Here is a 21,724-nt window from a genome sequence, read left to right as displayed (position 1 = left end):
GCATGTGGTGGATGAGAGACAGAAGGCATGCCCTACAAACCACCGCACCGATTCCCTCACGTGCAGGACGTACCTTGCTGAATGACAAAAATTAAAACCACCGTACAAACCACAATTAAATGTATTTATTAAATAAAACCACTACTTTATAGATGATTATGCTGGATATAGATGCAATATCAGTGCTCTTATAGTAAAACCCAGTATTTCTTCACTGAAGCTTTAATAAACCTACAGATTGATTTTGCAGGCTAAAAGCTCAGTTATAAATTACTGGTGAGTTACGAGCAGGAGTAGTAGCACTGTATTCAGGATTAGTGCTCAGTTTCTGCCTTTGGCTCCTTGTAAATCTACCTGCTTTTCTCCAGTGCTAACCTTGAATTTAACCAGATTAAATCTAGACAGAATTGGTACAGCACTTTTTTTCTGTTAGCTGATCACTGAATCTGACTGATCAGCTCTGTGGCTTGACATCTAGAAGCTTGATATCGGATCTTGGAAGTCTGTCTACACAAGAATACCATTTGAACCAGCAATACGATGTCTGTGAGACCTTCGCCACCAGCCTATGCTTCCCTCGAGGAAGGAGAAAAGGAATGGAAGTGCTGATCAAAAAGGGCCTCCCACAGCACCAGTGTAACGAAACATCCTTCCTGGAAGTGCAGGATATTCCAGGAGGCATTCAAGGAAGCTCTGGTGAGGAGAAACAATGCACAGTGGGATTTCAAATAGTCCTTCCCTCAAAGGAGGGACTCAAATTGGTTTTTTTCTTGAATCAAGTAAATCAAAATGATAAGCGAACAACATTCCCAACTAAGCACATGACAAATTGGAAGATGACAAAGGGAAGAAGTTTCTGTTTATTTATTCCTCTTTAAAATGACTTAAAAGCATATTTAAAACACTATTTAAAAAAAGAGGGGATTCAAAATATCAAGAAGCTGAAAGTAAAATGACAAAGGAAGCATTACAAGGTTAGCAGAACATAGAAAGCATAGTTAGTATAAAACAGATTTACAGTCTCAGTGAACAGCAAATTCATGCTGCCCATGTAAATAGAACAGCACATAATACTGTCCCTACCCTCTGGAACACAAGATTCTTTTATCACTTTGTTTTATTGTAGTACTGGATAGGAAAACAACAATTTTACAAAACAACATTTTCAATCAAAAGAGAAAAACATTAAAAATATGATATTGCTCTGTAGGCACTGATAAATGTTTCTCTATGGTAAAAGAGTGTGCCAAAGCAGAATTCAAAATTGCATAATTCCTCTTAAAATGATACAGCCCTGGTATGACTGCAAATAAAAACTAGCTATGCTATTTCTCTGGCGCTGCCTGACTACGGCCCTGCCCACTACGAACCGAACCGTCTGCAACACTGGAGTTTGGACAGGACTAGGCAGAAGCAACAGGCAACAATACTGAAAAATTAAGGTATCTCCTGGTAAGTCAGAGCACTCCGACAGCTCAGATGCATGGAGGGCTTTCGTTACATTGACAAAGAGTGACTGTGTACGCTTGCCAAGGCTTTCACTCCGCGTGTTTCAAGTTACACCTGACCTTGAGGTGCTGAGACCTAGTAAGGAGCAAACGGGAGCAAGAAAAGGTTGCTGCCTACAGGCCTGCTTAGAAACAGCCACTCCGCCGGCGAGTGGCTGCTAGCAGGAGGTCAGCTACAAGCCCTGCCCAAGCTTCCCATCAGCAGACGAGTGCGTCCCTCTCCTCTCCCCTCACTAAGCACAGGCAGCTGTAATGTTACTTACACCTTCCTCTGCAGAGCACTCTGATGAGACTATGGAACCCTTTCGTCCTCTGAGGGCAGGGATGTGGACTTCACTAGGATCTGCGACAAAAATCAACCCAAAGCAACTGAGGGGAGGCAGCTGCTGCGGCCTTGGAGAGGGTTAAAGCAGTGCCTGCGCGGGGCACCCTGAAACAGATTTTTACTTTGCAAGCATCCTCACTTCTGAGACTTGTCCTCCCCTACCCGTTTTGGCACACACAGCCTTCCTTCTACCTCTCTCTGGTGGGCAAGATGCCTGAGATTAGCAGTCCCAAGCCCCAGTGTCCCTGCGCACAGGGGAGGAAAGATGCACTTTAGTCTTCTGTTTTACTAGGGAATCTCTGGCTTAAAAAGTCACTTTTTAAAAAATGCCACGGCAGGAAGCAGTTAATCAAACATATCCTCAAACATGCGTCGCCCCATGGCTATGTAAACCTCTTTTTCTTCCGGTGTCATCTGGGCCACCAGCTCAGGCCGCTGGCTCACTTGGCTGTACGAGTGTGGACGCCCAGCCACTGTGACGGTGGGGTCCTCTGCCACCACCTCAAACTCTTCATCCTCATCCTCATCCTCTAGCCCATATGTTGTGGTGGCCGTGGTGGGAGGGCGGGGAGGGGATTCCTCCTCTGACTCGCTCGTCTCGCTCTCGGAGTCACTAGCATTGGCACCGGAGAGAGGAGCGGCACCTCCGACAGTGACTGTTGAAGCAGAAGGTGTCTTCTTCTCGTGGATAAGCAGGGCACGCATCACCTCCTCATTATCATCCAGAGCTGCTCGTCCCTCCTCACGCTCCTGGAAGGCATCCAGATCCCGGGCCCCTGCAAAGAGACACAAGGGAATGATCTTTTCCTCACAGAGATCTGGGTGACAGCCTTGAAGGCTTTCTGGACCCGTATTAATTACTGCCACTGAACATGCTTGGCCAAGTCACACCCTTCCTCTATGCCAGCTCCTCCTCTGCCTTAAAAGACAAAGGAATGTTTTTTCACGTAACAGCAGAGCAAGTATTGACATCTTCTAGGAGCTGGGAGGTCTGGAGTCACTGTGGTGCCCAGCTGTGAACCTCAGCCAGGAGCACATCACAAGAGAAGACAACAAACACATGATGGGCAGACACCTGGAAAAGACCTGTCAGGTGGGTGTCCAACTCAGGTGCCCCTCAGCTGGGCTGATGCACTTCCTTACTGTGGAGCAGAAAGCAGTCCTTGGGACCTAACTCTGGGCTTCCAGACACCCAGCCTGTGTGCCTAATGATGACATTTGTCCGAGATACAATAACCCAGCCTATGCGCCTAATGATGACAGTTGTCTGGGATACAGCAAGTATCTCGGTGCTGTTTCACAGGTGAACAAGCACAGGCTGTTTCCTTTTTGTCCCTTTGTTTCCAGGTTGTATGACCACAGCCTGGAGGACTTGCAGTGATGACCAAGACCGTGGGGTGTTGCTGGCACAGACCATAAACACAGACGCAAAACCAGGCCCTGCCCTGTCGAGCTCCCCATCTATAAGGATTAAGACAGAGAAACAGATGAATCCAGGCAGACAGGGAGTATGTGGAAACCATGTGTTATAAAACAACATTCAAAGTAGCCGTGTCTGGTAAGCTCAGAGGTGCACCTACCAGGCAGGAAGGGGAAAAGCTCATTACTGGAACACGGTGGTAGCAAGCGGGACCTATCTTGCGAAGCAGATGCAGCTTACAGCCTGCAGCCAAGCTGCGCTGCGCTGCGCAGCGTGGAAGTCTGTGTTAAAACAGCTCCTGCTCTCCAAGCTGAAACACAGCCCACCCTGTCTCTCTGGCTCCCTACCTCGACCTCTTATTTGAAGGGGACTGCAGTTTGCTGGCTGACAGACACGCGGCCTGTGCTCCTCCTTCGGTAAGCTTAGCTGTACAATAGCTGGGAGGGTTTGACATGGCTTGGGTAGGCAGGGTGTCTGCAGTTCATGGATTCAAAAGGTAAAATTCTCTTCAAAAAGTGGCATTGTGCAGAAAACTTCTCCTAATCCAACATTTGCTGAGAGGACTGTGAGTCCACCCAGCACCAATAAACCTACAGGCAGTATGGAAAAAAAGAAAAAAACCCAGGACAAAAAATGAAATATAAAGAACCTTATGTAAAAACAAGGCCTAAAAAGTAGGACAGACTCCCTGTGACAAACTTTCTGTCTTGCACCAAAAGACGCTGCCTATGAACAATTTCTGGAGCTGAGGTGACGGCATTCTGCCTTCAGACATTAACGCCCCTTCCCTGCTTCTCCAAGACATGGACCCTCATGGTTTCAGCACCACATCCAGGCAGCTGGCACCCAAACCTTTCTCCCCAGAGTCAAAAATGTACTGGTTACTTTTTTCAACTTGAGATGAAAAAATGCTGTGAAACAGGTAAACTAAGGAAGTAAGTTCTGCATTTAGCGCTAAAAGCCAGGGGAGTTTGTGGTCACTCCTCTCCTGTGGTAAAATAAAGGCCAAAAGACCCACCCCTAACTTCACTGGACTTGTGTTTTCATTGTAAATAAAGCTATAGTAACGGGTGACAGCTACAGCTGCTAATATTAGTGCACTGGTAAAATTCTTGAAAGAAAGGAAGAATAAAGGCGTTGTGTTGGCAGCCTTGTGCTCAGCTCGTGGCTTGTGACTGTAGAGCGTAAGAAGCTAGTGGAGAGCATCTCTGTGAAATAATATCGTAGCTCATCACAGTGAGAGCTGCAAAACGAAAACAGCCTGGGGTAGCTCCACAAAGTCTGACTTTGTGGCTCAGGAGCAGGGCTGTCTCTTGCTTGTGAGAACTGTTCCTGCCAGATCCAAGCAGTGAATCCTTTCTGTCAACGGTCCCAAGTTTCCATCCTCCCTGTTTATGTCATCCAAGAGCTACAGAAATGTGTTGCAGCAGCAATTTCATGCTATTTCCACAAGTCCCCTCTTCGATCTCCAGTACTAGTGGAGGTTAAGCAGTTATGCCATCGTGCTGTAAGGAGATATACGTCCCCTCCATGTCGCCCAGTGGCATCTGAGAAACATTTATGATCTGTACACCAAAAGTCACCTCAAGGAGCCAATTTAAAACTACAGGTGAATTGAATGTCTAGCAGAAAAATGGGGTGAGAACTCACCATGGCTGGTGAGTAACAACATCATCTGCTACAGACTGCAGGAGGAGGTTGTTACAGTCACCTCACCCTGTTTAATCTGTTTGGAAAATGTTTTGGGATCCGTATGCCTGAAAGGCATTACACGCAAACAAGATCATTAGTCATCTTCTGACCATTATTTCACATCCATTTTCTTCACTTGCGCTATACCTACATACTCCACTCCTCTCCTGAGCACTGCACCGGTTCCAGAGTCTCATGCTCACACATGCAGTTCCCTTTTGCCATTCTCTCTTCCTAGAGCACCAACAGTTTCAGTCTATAATCCTCAAATGACTTGGAAGATTCTGCCTATTGATTCACTCTTGTAAAAATCATAAAAGGTCTCTATTTCCTATTTTTAGTGTGTACACTTAAATAGCACACTTACCAAAGCAGAATGTTTCTACTACTGGTTACAAGATCTTGACTATGGTCTATGGACAACCTGACCCCAATATGAATGAAAATAAAAGCAAAGATAATGAGAAACAAACAGAAAGCAATGAAGACGCACCTGCCATGGTGACAGACCTTCCTACTGTACTTCCAGAAGCTTTATTTTGGATATAGTCTTCATATAAAGCACATTTTGAAAAATAATTGGCAAGAAGGAGGCTGGGAGCACAAAACCACCGCTGGTAGATTTGGTAGGCTTCAGAGTCACTGAATGTTAATAAATGTTACTTTTCAGCAGTGACCTATTAGGGAGGCAGCTTTCTAGATGAAACTGAAAGACCTTCATCTAGAAGCAATAATCTCTCAAGGTAGAAGATGTAACAGATAATTAACATTTTAGAAGCCCACAAACAATTTTGTGGACAACTCAGCTTTACTGACCTAGATTTCAATCCTGGATCTAATAAATCAGGATTTTTTACATCTACCTACACACAGGTGTGCTTTGCACAGCAGAGGGGAGCAGACAAAATCTGGAGTGTTGGGACCAGCAGCTGTACACACAGAGGGGAACATGTTTTTGACAGCACTCTAAAAGCATCACATAAGCAGAGCAGTACTTCTGCTCTGTGAGTTTTCTTACCATCTTTGATTTCATCAGGGTCATAAGCCCCCTGCACTGTGCTCTCTCGTAGCCAAATTGGCCTCTCTCTGGCTGGCTTTCCTTCACTTGCAGACCGGTTAAGATCCTCCTGGTCCTCCATGCTGATGACAACATTCTGGGTATACAAGTCCTCATATGATGGTCCTTTTGTAGTCCATGCTTCCCGATGGTGTCCACCTGCAAGGCCAGCTGTTGGCCCTGAACCAGTACCAGCTGCACGCTCCTTGCTACATAAAAGTCAAAGACATAAAAACAGAGCATTCAGAACAAACCCTTCCTTGGCCAGCACTGTAACACTTAAACTATGATTAGTTATCTCCCAAGATCTGCGCCAAGAACTTGCGTTCTCATTTCTAACATGTGGTGCCAGGAATTTCTACACCACCTTGCCGGTTTGGGGAACTTGGGGATCTCTAACGGGAAACCCTACAGGAGGCCATGGCAACTTCCACAAGAGACACTGAAGAGGCAGCACTAAAGCTGCTGATGCATTCATGTAAAAACAAACAGAAAATCCCAGAATACCCTGAAATAAGAGCCACAGCAGCAAAAGAGAGTTGAACAGTAATCTGGTATTTGGAAAAGCCTCTTTTTGGCCTTCACGCAGCAACCACATACCGCATAAAAAAAAAGCACTACAGTTTACACAAGTCTGACGGTAGGCCAGAGACGCAGGATGCTTAGATCTGTGAACCGTTATTAATCACAGGACTCATGAAGGAGTTAACTCACCATGAAAAACACAGTTCAAACCTTTAATTGAATTGTGAGTGACAACGCACATGATAAGTCACATCTCTTGTGTTACACAGGAGAGCTGTACCATCCACGGGCACAGCCTTGGGAGGACTGGGGAGTCCAGGCAGAGAAAACAGATGAGAGGGCACCTTCAAACCAGAGGACTAGGGCTGGGCAAAGGGCTTTGTGTGGTGATGGTGTGCGGGAGGAGGCAAGACAGAACTGTCTTCCTTGTGGAAAAGCTGGAGAAAGAAAGGCGATGACCAATGCAAAGGGTACGACAGTCAAAGCCTTGCCCTCCTTTGTTTTCTGAGCAGAGCTGCAGTCAGCACATTTTCCTCCAGGGTCCATTCTCCAGCTCAGGAAACTGATGGAGAAAAGAAACATTCCTGCTTGGATCTGATGGAAAGAGAACATCAGGTGGAGTATTTTCTGCACAGTGATGGCAATGAGCCTAAAATACTCTCTGGCCTGTGCTGCTACATATGCATTCATAAGGGAAAGCAGCTGAATGGAAACTCACTGTTCTCTGAGTGGGGAAAGCCAAACGTGATCGCTTCTCTACTTCAAAATCGTATGTAATCTTTTCAGAGAAACAGATCTGCTGCAGACTGCACCCACCCTCAGCCATGTATTTTCAGTCATCTAATTGCCAGTGGTACCTACGGCTTTTCACAGGTAACAGCCGTGCCTGGACTCCTCTTGTCCAGAGCAAATCCATCAAGGATACTCACAGTGTCCCTGCTCTGCTGCCAGCTGAGCTGACAGAAGTTGTCAGTGAGCACGGTTCAGTCACTGCTATCTACCCAATGACCTTTCCTCCAACCAAGAAGCTTAAAATAAGGTTGAAGCTGGAGGACTGAGCTTGAGTAATACACAATTTTTTTAATTCAGCAAGGACTTAACCACTGCTTGATGAGCTAATTCTGCTGGAGTTTTAGGGGTAAACAGTGAGGGGAAAATATGCAGATAAGTGATCATATCTCTTCCTCAGATAAAAAATATTGGTGTGCTCAGCTGCAGTTTTGATTGAGGGCTACTCACAGCCTCCCAATAGTGAGTTTGCTGGGGTCTGTTAGCAAAATACTTTACAGCATCCATGTTAGCATGTGTCCACACACTAACCGGTTCTCTCCTTTAGCCAGCTCTGCTAGGAAAGCTTCACAGCAGCCTTGAATTTTGGGGCAGAAGACTCATGCACACGTATTGCTTATACAACCTAAGGAACCACACAGAGACCTTCTTCCCAGTGCGTTATTTCAAGTGTTGGTACCTTTCAGTTCTCCAAGACAGGCGTGTGTTCTGTGAAAAGCACCACTTTGCTTCCCACACAATAGAAATCTCTAACTAGCGTTTCCCTGACGATTTTATGTAATCCACTTTCCTCACAAGATACACAATACAGCTCTCCTCCAAGCTCTCCCTCCCCATGACTGCAGCGTGACAGCTAAATACTCAGTAGTGCCAGGAACTGCCTAATAATACTTTTCCACAGAAGTCCCCATAAGTGTGCCTGAAATGGACTTTTTTTCCTACAAGGTATCATTTAGCAGCAAAACATTTATTCCATGACATCAGGAACATTTCAAAAATGAAAGTAACAACCTTAAGAGACACCTAAAGTACTAATTACTTTAAGCCATCTACTGCGATGTCCCATACTTAGGTGGAACCATCTAGACACTTTCTGTCTGCTTTCAGACCCTGGTGAACTTAGCAAACGTGTCTCAATTTACTTCCTTGTTTGTGGAACTGCATCCTCAGCGACACTGTTAATAGGGGTCAGCAACCCCTCAAGACTATGTGACCAGGGGAATACTCCTTACTGCAAGAAGAGATCTCACTGTTCAGCAACCCTGTTCCAAAGTACGGGATTAAACACCGTGGATCAGGCACCAGCAAGAAGCTGCCTCACAGGCAGCACAGGACAGATGAAGGGAGTGCACTCTTAAATCTCTCTCTCTTAGATCCAAGATCTGCTTTTTCCCCACCTAGGTCTTTGCATGGCCATCCTGCAACCAGGAACTGCTCAGACGGTGGCAGCTCAGCGGCCCAGATGTGGCTACATCTGGTCTGTTACCCATCGGTTGTTTTACCCTGATGGAAATCCCTTAATGAGTGGTTAGCTGCCTTTAAAGGCGACATAAATAATCCTTGACATAGCTGAGGTATGGCCCACAGAAACCACACTGTGCAATGGGGAAACAACTTGAAATTTTCATCTCAATCCTGCCCAGACTATTAAGAAAAGGTCTTGCATAATGGGGATAACTCTTTTTGTGCCGTGTTTGAAATAAAGCACTTTTTCACTTAGCTGCTCTTAAGAGCTTCAACTTCACAACAGACAACCCATGGTCCTTGATAACATGACCACAAAAAATTAATTCTGTGAAGATTTTTGTTATATAAAATCATGCAATTTTGACATAAGAAAATGGAGGGGTTATTAAAATCCATCTGTTTTAGGAAACCACAGAGAAGGGCTTGGGTAAAGCAGGTTTATTTCGAAACCTTTGGGGCTAATTCATGCTCTGCCAAGATTAAGAAAATTAACAGCCTCCTAGAAAGATATAAATAAAGATCTGCCCAGTTTCCCATGGCAGGTGAATGACAATTATGCAATGTCAGTGTGGTCGCTTAGAGCTGTAACTCTCCTGAAAACACATGAAGTTGCCTGCATCAGTACAAAGAGAAGATGCAGGCACTTCATGACCTTTTCTGTTTGTTTCAGAATCATCAAATGTCAGTTTTGTCAATGATTTCAGACACTCAAGACTCCATAAAAACGGAGAGAATGATTAACCCAGGGTTTGGCACTTTTAAAAAAAAACTCACAGCAGCGCTTTCATGCAATTAGCTGCTTTGAATTAATAAGAGTTAATAAATAATTAAATCATTGTATGTGCTGAAGCAAGTTGTGTTCAAGTAAGCATTTTAAAAGCCACCTATTTATTTTGTCATTCCTTGCACGGAGTAATTAATCATTTACAACATTTTTTAAGTATTTAAGAGTCAAGTAAGTGGGTGCTGCTATTTAATCATGGGACTGCACCAGGCTTCCGCTGTGATAATTTCCTGTGCACAGAAGGGGAAGACTGAGAAATGACTCTCTTTTTGGTGGGGTTATCCCAATTCTACTACTCAAACTACAGAAAAGGGTTTTTAAAGCAAAGTCTAGTGATTCAGCTTGGGCATAAAGGCTTCAAAGCCTGCCCATATCACCAAAGACTTGTTGAGTGACCTTGGAAAAATCTCTTCCCCTCTCTATATTGCTTCTGTTTTTCTATCAAAATGACGAGCAAAATTAGCTACCTTCTTGCCTAGAAAAAGACTATGAATAGACAAAGAATTTTTTATTGTATTAATTAGAAACTGTCTAGCATGAATATATGAGGAACATTCTCTCTCAAGGTTAGCCTGATAGAAAAAGAAGAGTATCCTGCTTGCTCTCCCATTAACTAAAGCCAAGCACCCCAAGGCACTGTGGGAATGCTTCCCCTCGTGGTGCATTTTTCCCCCCCACGGGTGCTTAATTAATTTTTTTTAAACACAGAGAAGTGCATCACATTTCACCACAGCTGACAAAAATGACAGCTCCCCACATCTTTCTGCATTATTTAAACATCCTCTGGTTTTGTACAGCTAGGAATGTTCTGAAAGAAAGTGTCATTTCCCATGGGTAGGAACATTTTAAAGAGTTTTTGACTATAACACGGTCTCCTTCCAAAGAGAAGAGAGGTGTGTAACAAGTAGGGGAAAACCAGAAGAAAAAAATACCCTTATTACAAGTAATGTCTTTGAACTAGAATATTGTTACATGTGGATTTGAAACGCAAAGTGTGGAATGCAGATAGCTTAGTTTCAAAAGCTGGGTAGAGGCAAAAGGAATAGATGAAAGATAAAGGTTTGAGAGAAAGAAGACAGTGTAGATGGTACTTTCAGAGCTTTGCCAAACGGCTGCAGTTTCCACTTCTTAAATGCTGGGGCAAGGGCTTGGTATACATACCAGCTGCAGCACAGCAAGCAGCAGGTAACTGGAGTACCCCACCCTGCAGAAAACTACATGCAGGAGGCTGACCAGAAGAAGAATCACCTGCTTTGTTTACTAAAAAATGGTTATGGCCCTTTGTCTCCTTATAAACTACAATCTATCAGCTGCTTGCGTAGCTGGTGCTGAACAAGTAAGAGGCTGCACAAGGTTTGGGAAAGCCTCACAGAGCAGACGAACGCACTACAAGGAAGCAGCGTAGTGAGAGAAGACCAGGCGCGTTCCCACCTCTGCTTCAGGGCAGGAATCTCTGTGGGTTCTGGCTCGAGGATTTCATAGGCTAAGTTAACGTCTTCCGTCTCACGAAGCAGTGCATAGATGGGCTCAATCTGCTCATTAAATCTTGCCACGAGTGTCCTTGCATCCTTTTTGGGCATCGCCGACTCATCTTCTTCCACTTCAGTCTCGCAGAAAGTACAGCGGAAAGTTCCTAAAACGAAAAAAAGTTGCTAAACATTGGAAGGAAAGCAGCAGGCCTGGCTCTTTATACAGCCTTTTAAACAGCAGTGCTTTGCTGTTTTCTTAGCTTGATGCTAAATAGCTTTTCTTCCCCTGACAATCCCTTCCCACATACAGTGTACCTGGTTATTATTTAAGCAGACAACAAAGCAAGCGTTTTGATGCCATCCAGTGATACCCCGTTGGGTACAGTTTCTCGCTCTGAAAAGCCCAGATGGGCTGCAGTACCTCTACTGAGACATCTCCTCATCTCACTCCCTCTTCCTTGCTGCACATTTTAAATGTCAGCTATGACTGGGCTGTGATAAAAAGCTTCACAATGTACTCTTTGGAGTTCAAATATCGTCTGGTTTCAGGTGCTTGCACTGGTATCTCCCAGGCCACATGAACAGGCTAATTTCACCATGAAGCAGGGTTTAATTTTACACTGCACCAACCACTCTCCAGTAACTGCTAGTATAACCATTTTCACTCTGTAACTAATGCAAAAAAGATGGCTTCTCCATCTGTTTCAGGGCCAAAACATGCAAATTGTCATTACTGCAAAGGAACAAATGCAAAAACTTATCCCACCTAACCCTCATATCAATTCCTTGAAATTAAGAATGGCAAGGTAAGAATTGTACGAATGGCAATTAAGAATAAGCTCATTTTACAGACCTCATCAGGATCTATAAAAACACCTCAAACATAAGGGCAACTGAAACGGTTGCACGGCAATGCAGTTACGAAAAACCTATTGAACTCCTGCACAGCAGGCTTTTCAGTTCCATCGCTCCATCTGTGAGTAGGACCCGTAGGGTAGTAGATGCACAGTAGGACCTTACCATATGGTCCGCTACGAGGGGAGTAGCACAGTATAATGACTTATCCTTGCAAGTGCTGGACTGAGAACGTACTGCTGCCTCCTCAGGACGCTTACATCAAGAGTGATGCTCACAGGCTTCTCAATTTCTCTTGTCCCTGTGTGGTTTTTTAGTTTAGCTGTTCTGTGACACTTACACACATCTAGCATCGTCTCTCAATACCCCAGTGAAGAAAGGAAAAGATCTTCTTACTAATAGGGAGCCTGAGGATAGGTCATATCAGGGAAATGATAAGTTTATGCCTAAAAATCAGTATTAGAATCAGTATTGAAGCCTGCTGTATCACCAATGCTATGGACAAACACAGTCGAAGGAATGGGGTTTGCCCAGGGCACACCGGCATGATGTAGTAAGACAGGCTGGCAAGCCAGGGCTTCTGGTATCTTGTTTTGCTGCTTCCACAGATTTGCTAGTCTTGTCACTTCATTTTTCAGTGTAATTCTTTCTCTGCCTGTGAGACAGTGATAAAAGCAGACCTAACTTCTCCACTAATGGCTGTGAGGGCTAGACAATACTTGCACGCTTCTTGGAAAAACACACAAAAGCACTGTTTATGAGAGGAGGTAGATCTGTTGCCTCTCACCACGGTCTGTAGAGATGCAGTTTTCTACCTTGGCACCATCTGAAGTAGCTTTTGCTCATCGTTACTCATAAATTAATGCAAGTGTGTTGTATATGAGGCCTGTAATATGTGCACATTTCCTGCAGTAAACTCTCTCTTTAGAAAGTCTGTCTTATCTACATGTAAAAGCTCGAGCACCGACTAACAGCAGTATGCAAAGTAAAGGATAAGTGGATAAAGTGCTCTTCTCTCCCATCCGAGCATGAAACACTCTGCTTATTTTTTCAGGCTGTAAAAATTGCCCCTACTGATTCAAAAACTGTACATTATATAAGCTGTCAGCCCGGCAAAAATTGAAGCCAAAGTTTGGTCTCCTTATCCCACATCTGAGGCTATTGGCGTGACAAATTGGCAAACAAGTTGAATCAATTTAAAATAATTAGCACATCTCAGTTCCCATAATGGACTAAGTGAACAAACACAGGTTAATGAGGAAAACTCTCCTCTTTTTACACCCCCCCTAAAAGTTCTGTTACATGTTCCTGAGACAGCTTAGACTTTTCACACTTCCATCTGTGAACCCCATGAGTATTTGCAAAAGATTAAGATCGTAGGGAGAATGGTTCCAATTCAGAGTACCAAAAAAATCAGAAAGTAAATACCGCTCTAATGAAACGGAACTCCTAAAGCTATCATGGATTTGCTGCAACTTCCACCCCTCAGGGTTCTTAATAAGCAAAAAAAAAAGTTAATAGATGAATTATGTAAAGAATCTGGGAATGAGTGAAATGACAAGCTTCCTCCATTAATATGCTGATTTTTTTTTTGAGGTGATGCAGCACTTCACAAGAGGCATATGTGATTAGAGAACTGGGAAGTTGCTTTGCCATGGCAGATGGCATTTATACATTGCAAACCTCTTTCGTTAGACTTTAGGAGGTCACAAAATGTCACCAGAGCTTTTATGACATGGCATATCACATCAGCAGTGACGCATGCTCCTTACAGATATGAATTGCATGTGACAAACATGAAGTGGAGGCCATCCAAAGGCTGAGAATGGCAACGTCCCCACTCCAATGATGTATTTCTTCCTTCAGCCCTTACACAACTGATAATTTTCCATTCAAGTATGTTGCATAAACCAGGACAAGTAGATATCCTAGAGAGAACAGACATGAGGCTTTCCTGCATCTTGGAAACGCTAATGGAGAGTGCATACACCCCCTCCCCTCCTTTCCACACATGCTCAGGCACTCAACAGACCTCTCTGGCTGCACGTTAAAAACCAGCTATCTGAAAGAGATCTCCTCATCTGTTCCCAGATTCTCCAGGGCAGATACACAGGTAATTTGGCTCCCCAAGGCATACTAAGATTAAAGCAGCTCAAGCTCTGAAGTACAGGGCCAGAATATTTAGAGATAATTCCTAATGACTTGATTTCACTTGAGAGAAGGAAAAGGTCAACTGCCCACATGCACCGCACGCACGATGTCCAAGCATGCATGCTGTGTCTGCTATAGTTAACACATTTAACCAGCTACAGCCTCCTAGGTCTGAGCCCAGGGCCTGCTCACACCCTCCTCAGAGGGTTCAAGCCTCATCTCCAGCCCAACAAGTTGTCTTCCTTCCAGTCTGCCCTTTGGGACACTGCTCCAGACTCTCACTACTCTGATACTTACAAACTATTTAATTTTCAACCTAAACTTATTCATGTTCTTTTCAAACCTATTTACTCTTGTGCCAAAAACTGTACCTCAGCTCTGCTAGCTTCCATCTTGCTGTTAATCCTTCAGGTGTATTTACAACTGCTGTCTTACTCATCCCTCCACCTTCATTTTGCAAGGCTCAATAAGCCACACATTTTTCTTTGCCTTTTAAAACTGGCCACTCATTGCTCCGACCATGCTATCAGCCTCCTCGGGCACTTTCTCCAGTTTGCTCTCATCTTTCTGCTATAAAGCTGAAAGTATATACAAGTGTCCAGATGAGTTCTCCCAAAAGCCCAGCGGCATTAGTGCTTCTCTGATAGCCATTGAGACCTTTTAAGATCACAGTGTAACAGATCACGAAAGTGCTGCCTCAATTATCACAAGATCTAGCAATGCTCCCAGATCCTCCTTCCTCCTTTGCAGTTTCCAGTTGATGAGCTCCACGTTTATAGGAGACACTTGCATTAGATGCTAGGTGCGTAACACTATACTATAATCTTTCAGCTCCTTTTTATTCCTCCAGCCTTCATCCTCATCCAATTCTTTATTCTTGACTGCATCACAAAACGTTAAGCTAATTTATTTTCAAAATCTCCCACAACCTTCTTTTAGAAATAGCATTATTACCATTACATGGAGAGTGAGCTAAGGCACAGATGGCACAATTTCAGAAGTATCTGCTGATTTGAGCAGTACTTGATTTGAGATGCCTAAGAAATGCTTTTCTGAAACTTTTGTTTCAGAAAAGAGCGTGCGGTATTTTTACCAATCTTCTTCCAGGCTCTAGAATTGGGCATCTCAAAAGAGTTAGGTACAACAGCTAACAGTAGCCTTTGAAAAGGTTAGCTCAGAATGACTAGTCCAAGACCACACAGAAACTCAGCTGGCCTGGAGGATCAGATCATGTTCCTGTGGCTACTACAGCCACTTTCTTCAAGTAATTCCCTGACTCTCACACTGCACATTTTTCCTTCCCCTGCATCAAGCCAGAAAGAAAAAGCGCATTATATGCGCACAGCTCATCTCTGTTACTGAGCAAAGCATATGTTTTGTGGTGGAAAAAATTTCTGTGGTAAAGAAAAAGTTACAGGATGTATAAGCAACTTTAATGTCAGCACTCTCTAACCCCGAGTGCTTCATTTGATATTAAAAAGTGAGTATTAAGACCTTGAGGAAAGGCCAGGAGTTTCCTAGGTTCCTAAACGGGAAGCTGGACAAATGCCTCCCGCCATGTGATGTGCCGACAGCCATACGGTTCATCTGGAGACCTGGAGCCCTCAGTTCCACACATTCCTCTCTGAATGAAATAACAAAGAAGATCACAACCTGCTAGTGCTGCGTGGATTGGCTGCGGGGGAGCGCAGGATGCCTTGCCAGCTTGCCTCCTGGCAACAAAGGGGAGATGAGAAGGAAACACCTCGTGGTCCTGCTCTAGCTTCTCAGAAGAGATGTGCTTCGTGCAAACCTGCTATCCTACCTGCTAGCCCCAAGCCTGAGGTTTCCTACCCAGCTCTTCCCATCCACTCCCATCCCAGTTCCTGGCTTTCCCCAATATGATGGTCCTGTTCTCCTTGCTAGCAAGTCCTGGTCTATCTAGTCCTGCTTTCTCAGCCTGGGCTTCTCTCACTTCTCAGACTTCTCTGTCCACCCTTCTTTTCCTGGGCTGCTGCTTCCAATCTCAGCCTCTCCCCACTCCCGTGCCTCTCTGCCCCACGCTCTTTAATCATATAATTCTGTTTCTTAATTTGAGCCTCAGACATCAGATGAAGCTCCCGTTTCAAGCCAGAGAGATGGAAGACCTTTTCACAGCACAACCCGTCATTCAGAACAATATAACACAGGCAAAAGAATATACATTTCTCCGGTCTCCTCTTCTACTTTCTCATCAGCCCTTCTTTCAAAACGGACGAACTGTTTTTTGATTAAATTTTCCTAAGCAATTTAAACTTAGTTGAATGCACAGAATGGGAAAAACTCAGCATAAAGTAAGCGTTTGACAAAGTGTTGAACAGAACAAAAAACACAGAGGAATTCCTACGCCCGCCCTCCACAAATGATCCAAGTTCATGTAATGGAAATACTCAGCAACCTAAGTAATAGGCAGCGCTGTCAGTACAAATTATAATTAACTTCCTTTCATTTCTCATTGATTTTCAAGATTTAGAGGACTGTTTACGACAGCACCTAAAGGCACTTCTCTGCTGAATCATTAAAGACACAAATAGTAGGCCAAGTGGCCTCAACAAACCTGAATCATTAGTTACCATAAAATACTCCACATTAGGATACTCACCTACCAGAAGTAGCAACCTGAGCGGTTAAATTGAAGCAAAGACAGTTTTAATGACCTTAATGGACCGAGCTAGTAACAGAGCTAATTGGTAAAATAGTTGATTGTTAACTGGATTAATAATAATGCAGATTAGACTGTAGGAGCTGTTGACCTTTAGTGAATCCCAGACTTAAACAGACTTCTCAGCCCTCATTAAACCGCCCTCAGCATCTCAACAGCAAAGCAACCCAGCGTGTCTGAGTGGGAAATGCGCTCCTGCCCCAACGAAAGATGAGTCTCCTGTCAATTTTATCAGGTACCCTTCCCTGGCCCCATCTCTCTTTTCTCCCCATATTGGAGACCAATAGTCCCAAGTACATTTGTATTCACATTTGACTTCCAAAAACCCAGTTGTCGTAGGCAAAAAAATAGAGAAACCCACCAATAAAATCTGCCTCTGAACACCACAGCAATACTATTCTCTCTCAGTGTTTCTACACATGCATTAAAAGAGCCAATTATAGAGCACAGCGTGTTACATAAAATGTAATGCCACATCTCATCTTTCTGAGACAGGTTTCATGGTCCACTGGATCTCAAGCTCTTGAGGACACTCCACAGCCCAGGGCTGACTGCAGTACTCTATCCTGAAACGTGACACAGAAAGCGTTATGTTTTTATCTTAGTCCTGTATGGGATAGTCCAGAGCAGACGCTGTTGTCAGAGCTTCTTACGGTACAAGAAGAAACACTGGGACCATGTGTAGGAAATGTCAGCGTTTTGGGAAGACTTGCTAACCCCACTTCTGGAATAAAACATCCAGCTTTGCCACTGAAACGCAAAATGCATCAGGCTTCATCCCAACAGTCTGAAAAGGCTCGCTTTAAAATTTCTAACTGTAGAGAAGGTAAGGTATATTGCAACTGAGATGCGTAACATTGAGCAGAGACGGAGCCAGGGCAAATCCAGAACATGTGGGTGGTATCTGAAAGCAGAGAACTGAAAAGTACACAGGACGACGCTGCCCAGAGGAGATGGTCAGTGCAGTGGCTGTAATATGAAGCCAAGTATGCAGCACGCCTGCGAACGGCATTGCAACCAAATCGTGACACTGGCCTAAGCAGACGTGAATGTGGACTGCTAAATACAGCATCCTGCCCCAAAACCTGTCAGCTCTCTTCGTAACAGGCTACGAAAGTATAGCATCTCCTCTATCCCTCTCTGCCTTTCCTGAAGAAGTACTACCAGGTACGTAGAATTAGGATTACAGGCAGGAAGGATAGCAACAACCAATACTAAAGGCTGCCTGACACATCCTATTATCAGATCCTAGACACTGAAATCTGCTAAAACATCTTTTATATCAGAATTCTGCCTCAGATGAGTGAGGAAGCGTGTGGAGTGCGTGTTTATAAAATGTCAAGCACAGCAGTTCAGCTAGAAATGGGGCTAGGAACAAATAATGTAACTAATACGGTTATCTGGAGAGAGATTTTAATCTCTTTATGAATTTTTCTGCAGTATCTGAATTCCTAAGAAAGCTGTGTTAGCTACTGTTTACAAATGGGATCAAGACCCCAAAATGAAGGGGAAAAAAAAAATCCTTTTAACTTTATATGCCCCAAATCTAGACCCAGTTTCTCCCAGGTGTGTACATATTCTAGCATAAATCTTACTGAGTCAACTGCGATGAGACTGATACTTCTCGGTATCAGACCATAAGGTTTTAAGACAGGTTTCTGTCAATTAGAGATGAGAAAGGATCATTCACCTGCAAACAGCCTGTTTTCACTGACCTGTTCAATATGAAATGGGACTGTATGGTGGAGGCAGGAGGATAAAAGCCAGATCCTCGGGACAGCATTCAATTGTTTAGCCCACATGTATAACAGGTTTGGGAATGAGTCTCATATACTTCTACCCTCCAAATCAGCCTTCAAAAAAGGTTTATTCTATGAATTCAGTAAGTGCAAAAACCAGTATTTGATCATACAGTTCAACACCATTGCATAATATATGCACACCAAAATATAGCTCTGACTTTTGAGTACCTGATTTTGAGCCTTAATAATGCTTCTTAAACATTTTTCTTGTTTAATATAGATTCAGAGTATTGAATTGCCCACCAGGTATTAAACAGAGTAAACATTTCATTTGGGATTAATGTCAATCAGTTTCTTTTCAAAGCTTCTATTATTGTAATATAGTTGTAGCAGACACAGCATTTAAGGGCACTTATGCAGTAGCACTATTCCTGATTCAGATGAGGTAATTCTGCCAGAAACGTGTTCAAGAGGGTTCAAAACTAACTCACCAACATATGAAAAATGATCAAAACGATTTGTTTAAAAAATAAAAACAAGATGGCAACCTACAACAACAACAAAAAAGAGATAAAGGCATACTCTTCAACACACAGCAGGATTAGCAAAAGATGAAAGAAATATATTTTATAATTGCTATCAACCAGTGTCCCACTATAATCAGAAGGAAATTTCACTTAGCCAGTGCATATGTTCATGTATTATTTATCCTCCCTGAGAGCAGTGTGTAAATGTATAAAAATTGAGGGACTGGCAGTCCTGGCAACAGAAGGTCTCTCTGTTAAGCTGCAGAGCGGATTTTACTCAGGCAGTTACATTATCCTAGCATAATTTGGAAAAATGTTGGTGCTGGAATGTTATTACAGATGGCCACGAATAGTGTCCAGCACTTGTTCTGGACCCTCTCGGCACAAAATGAACCCTGCTGTTAACAATAAAAGTAGGAATTGCTGAGATAAGACACCCTTGGCAACACTTTTGAATATGTAAGGACAGTGGCTTTCTTCCCTGAAAATCTCAAGCATTTAGGGACAGGGAAACAGAAGTAGAAAAACATTCAGAGGTCACTCTAGATCCCGCTGTTCCAGGCAATGGGAAACATGAAATACTTCCCATGCCTGAGATCCATTTGATAAACCACACCAGCACTTCTGATTTTCTGGAAGAGATCTAGCCTTCCATGTTTGCTGTCACTACTGAATCCCTTTAGTAAAACACAACAGATTCCCTGAGAGATTTACAACTCCAGCACACCTACTATGCTACTTGTAGTCAAAAAGGGCTTCAAATTCAATAGATGTTGGCTCAGAAATGCCAACAACTGAAAACCTTTACTTGCAAATTCTCTTCTTAATGTGTGGCAAGAAAAATTCCCTTCTACAAGAGCTTCCTCCATAAAGCTACTAGTGCCGCCAACAGAGAACAATGCAGATTAATAAAAAAATTTTTAAAATGTCATTTTCTCCTCATCATAACAAACTCCAGTTAAAAAGAAGAGTACCCAAGGGAACATGCCATGGATGCTGAGACTTTGCGTTTCATGCAAATCTGCTCATGTACACCCAAGAAATTTATTTAAGAACAAAGAGCAAGAATTAAATCCTTAAACCATCATCCCAAGTCAGTATTTGAAGGGCTAACAGGGCCAAAGTCAGAAGCACGCATTTCCATACCAGTGCTTCGAGCAGTGGCGGGCCTTGGGACGGCAGCAGCTGGCAATGGCAAGAAAGAGGAAGCAAGGCAGCGAGCTCCAAGCCAGCGCGTTGTTTCCAGCCTTATTTTCAACCGTGTCACATGGTGGGCCAACACCAAGAAGATAAGCTGCTCTTTGGTCTACTTTCCCATTTTTGTTTTCCAAGAGGCTTTGGAGGCCCTTCAAAATGAGCAAAGCCGTTTTTTCAGATGCTGGTTACTTAAGAACAAAGATGGTCTATTATCAGAACAGATGTCACGTTACCCTCCTTCCTGAAGGTCTGGAATAGCTCATGGGCAACACTCACCAGCTATTTACTGGTGTCAGAGATCATGCTCCTAGCCTGCAGTTTTTGAAAGGTGCCCGAGCACTGCAAAAATATATAACAGTATGTGATAAGAATGAGTATTGCTCTCCAGATGACTTTCTGCTATTCACTTTCTGCTGGGAATACGAAGTATGATGCAAGCTACCATTTTCTACTCAACTGACTTGTATTCTCAGCTATACCAAAGGTAGGAGATCCCCTTCTAAGGCTTGGGCACATACCCTTTGCCTGGAAGTCCCACCTTTTTACTGCTGCCCTATGCAGTACTTTTTATAAATTTACGGATTCTTTTCCTATTCCTCACATTTTGTCACATGAAGCCTCACTTGATACCTGCCATCAAGAAAACTGGAATATCCATGTATTCTTTTTTGTACCTTTAGATATTTTTCTGGATAGTCGTGCCACTCTCTGTTCTTTTTTCTTCTAAATGCTATGCCTTTTAAAAACTCCTTCATGCAAAAGTTCTTCTTTCTTCTTTACTCTCAAAGGAAATATCTTTTCCCCTTTCCTTGCGAAAACTGGGCATGCCAAATGAGACACCCCAAACTGGTCCAAGTAATGGTGCATGAAGGGCCACCTCTCATGGCTGGGAAAGGATTGTAGTTGAGCCAGATCCCATCTGCAGGGCCCCCTGTATATAACCCCGTGCTCAGTGCCGTGGACAGAGCCAGCAGAAGCGAATGAAGAGAAGTCAAAAGAAGCACGATGGTAAAGCTTCCTCCAAAGACGGTGCACTCAGTGCCTGACTGCCCTTCTTCCCTCTCCGTCCACGCGGAGCCATTAGAGTGATGGGAGCGGCACTTGAAAGCTTGGGCAGTACTTCGTGGCTGAGGCAGTGGCTGGCAGGAAGAACCCCATTTTCTCATTAAGTAGAAAAAAGAGAGCAAATGGAAAGAGAGGCTTCCTGGGACTGAGCTGAGCTCCAGACTGCGGGAAGGTGCCAGAATTGCCGTGGAGAGAAAAAAGTTGGCAGTTTCTAAGTGGCAGAATCGCACAGATGCCAGGAGGTAACCTGGAACAGAAAGGGAAGCTAACACACACTAGGCCTACAAAAATGTTGGAAAAAGAAATTAGAGGGGGGAATAACAGGGCACCAAGCGAAATGTGCAGGAGAAACTGCCGAGGCTGCTCAAATCCTTGCCCATGATACTGGGCAGGATCTCTTGTGTAGTCAGGACTGAGGTCTGGGTAGCTCTCTCCCATGCTGCCTCAGAGAAAGAAGCAACGTGGAAGGAT

At 43.8% G+C, this 21,724-nt stretch overlaps 1 protein-coding gene across 1 annotated transcript in view; it reads right to left on the bottom strand.

The window, feature by feature from the left end:
• Window positions 1–932: 932 nt before the first annotated feature.
• GTF2E1 (general transcription factor IIE subunit 1) overlaps window positions 933–21,724 on the bottom strand; it is a 47,503-nt gene continuing 26,711 nt past the window's right edge. The window contains exons 2-4 of the mRNA XM_059819712.1: window positions 10,999–11,200; window positions 5,964–6,211; window positions 933–2,609 (exon numbers count right to left, since the gene is read on the bottom strand). Of these exons, the coding sequence (XP_059675695.1) occupies window positions 2,179–2,609; window positions 5,964–6,211; window positions 10,999–11,200 (881 nt within the window). The 3' untranslated portion in view covers window positions 933–2,178. The remainder of the gene's footprint in view (window positions 2,610–5,963; window positions 6,212–10,998; window positions 11,201–21,724) is intronic.

Source organism: Gavia stellata, chromosome 1 (assembly GCF_030936135.1).
Source record: "Gavia stellata isolate bGavSte3 chromosome 1, bGavSte3.hap2, whole genome shotgun sequence".
Lineage (NCBI taxonomy): Eukaryota > Metazoa > Chordata > Aves > Gaviiformes > Gaviidae > Gavia > Gavia stellata.
The sequence above is the reverse complement of the archived record's forward strand: the minus strand, read 5'-3'. Positions and strand labels throughout refer to the sequence as shown.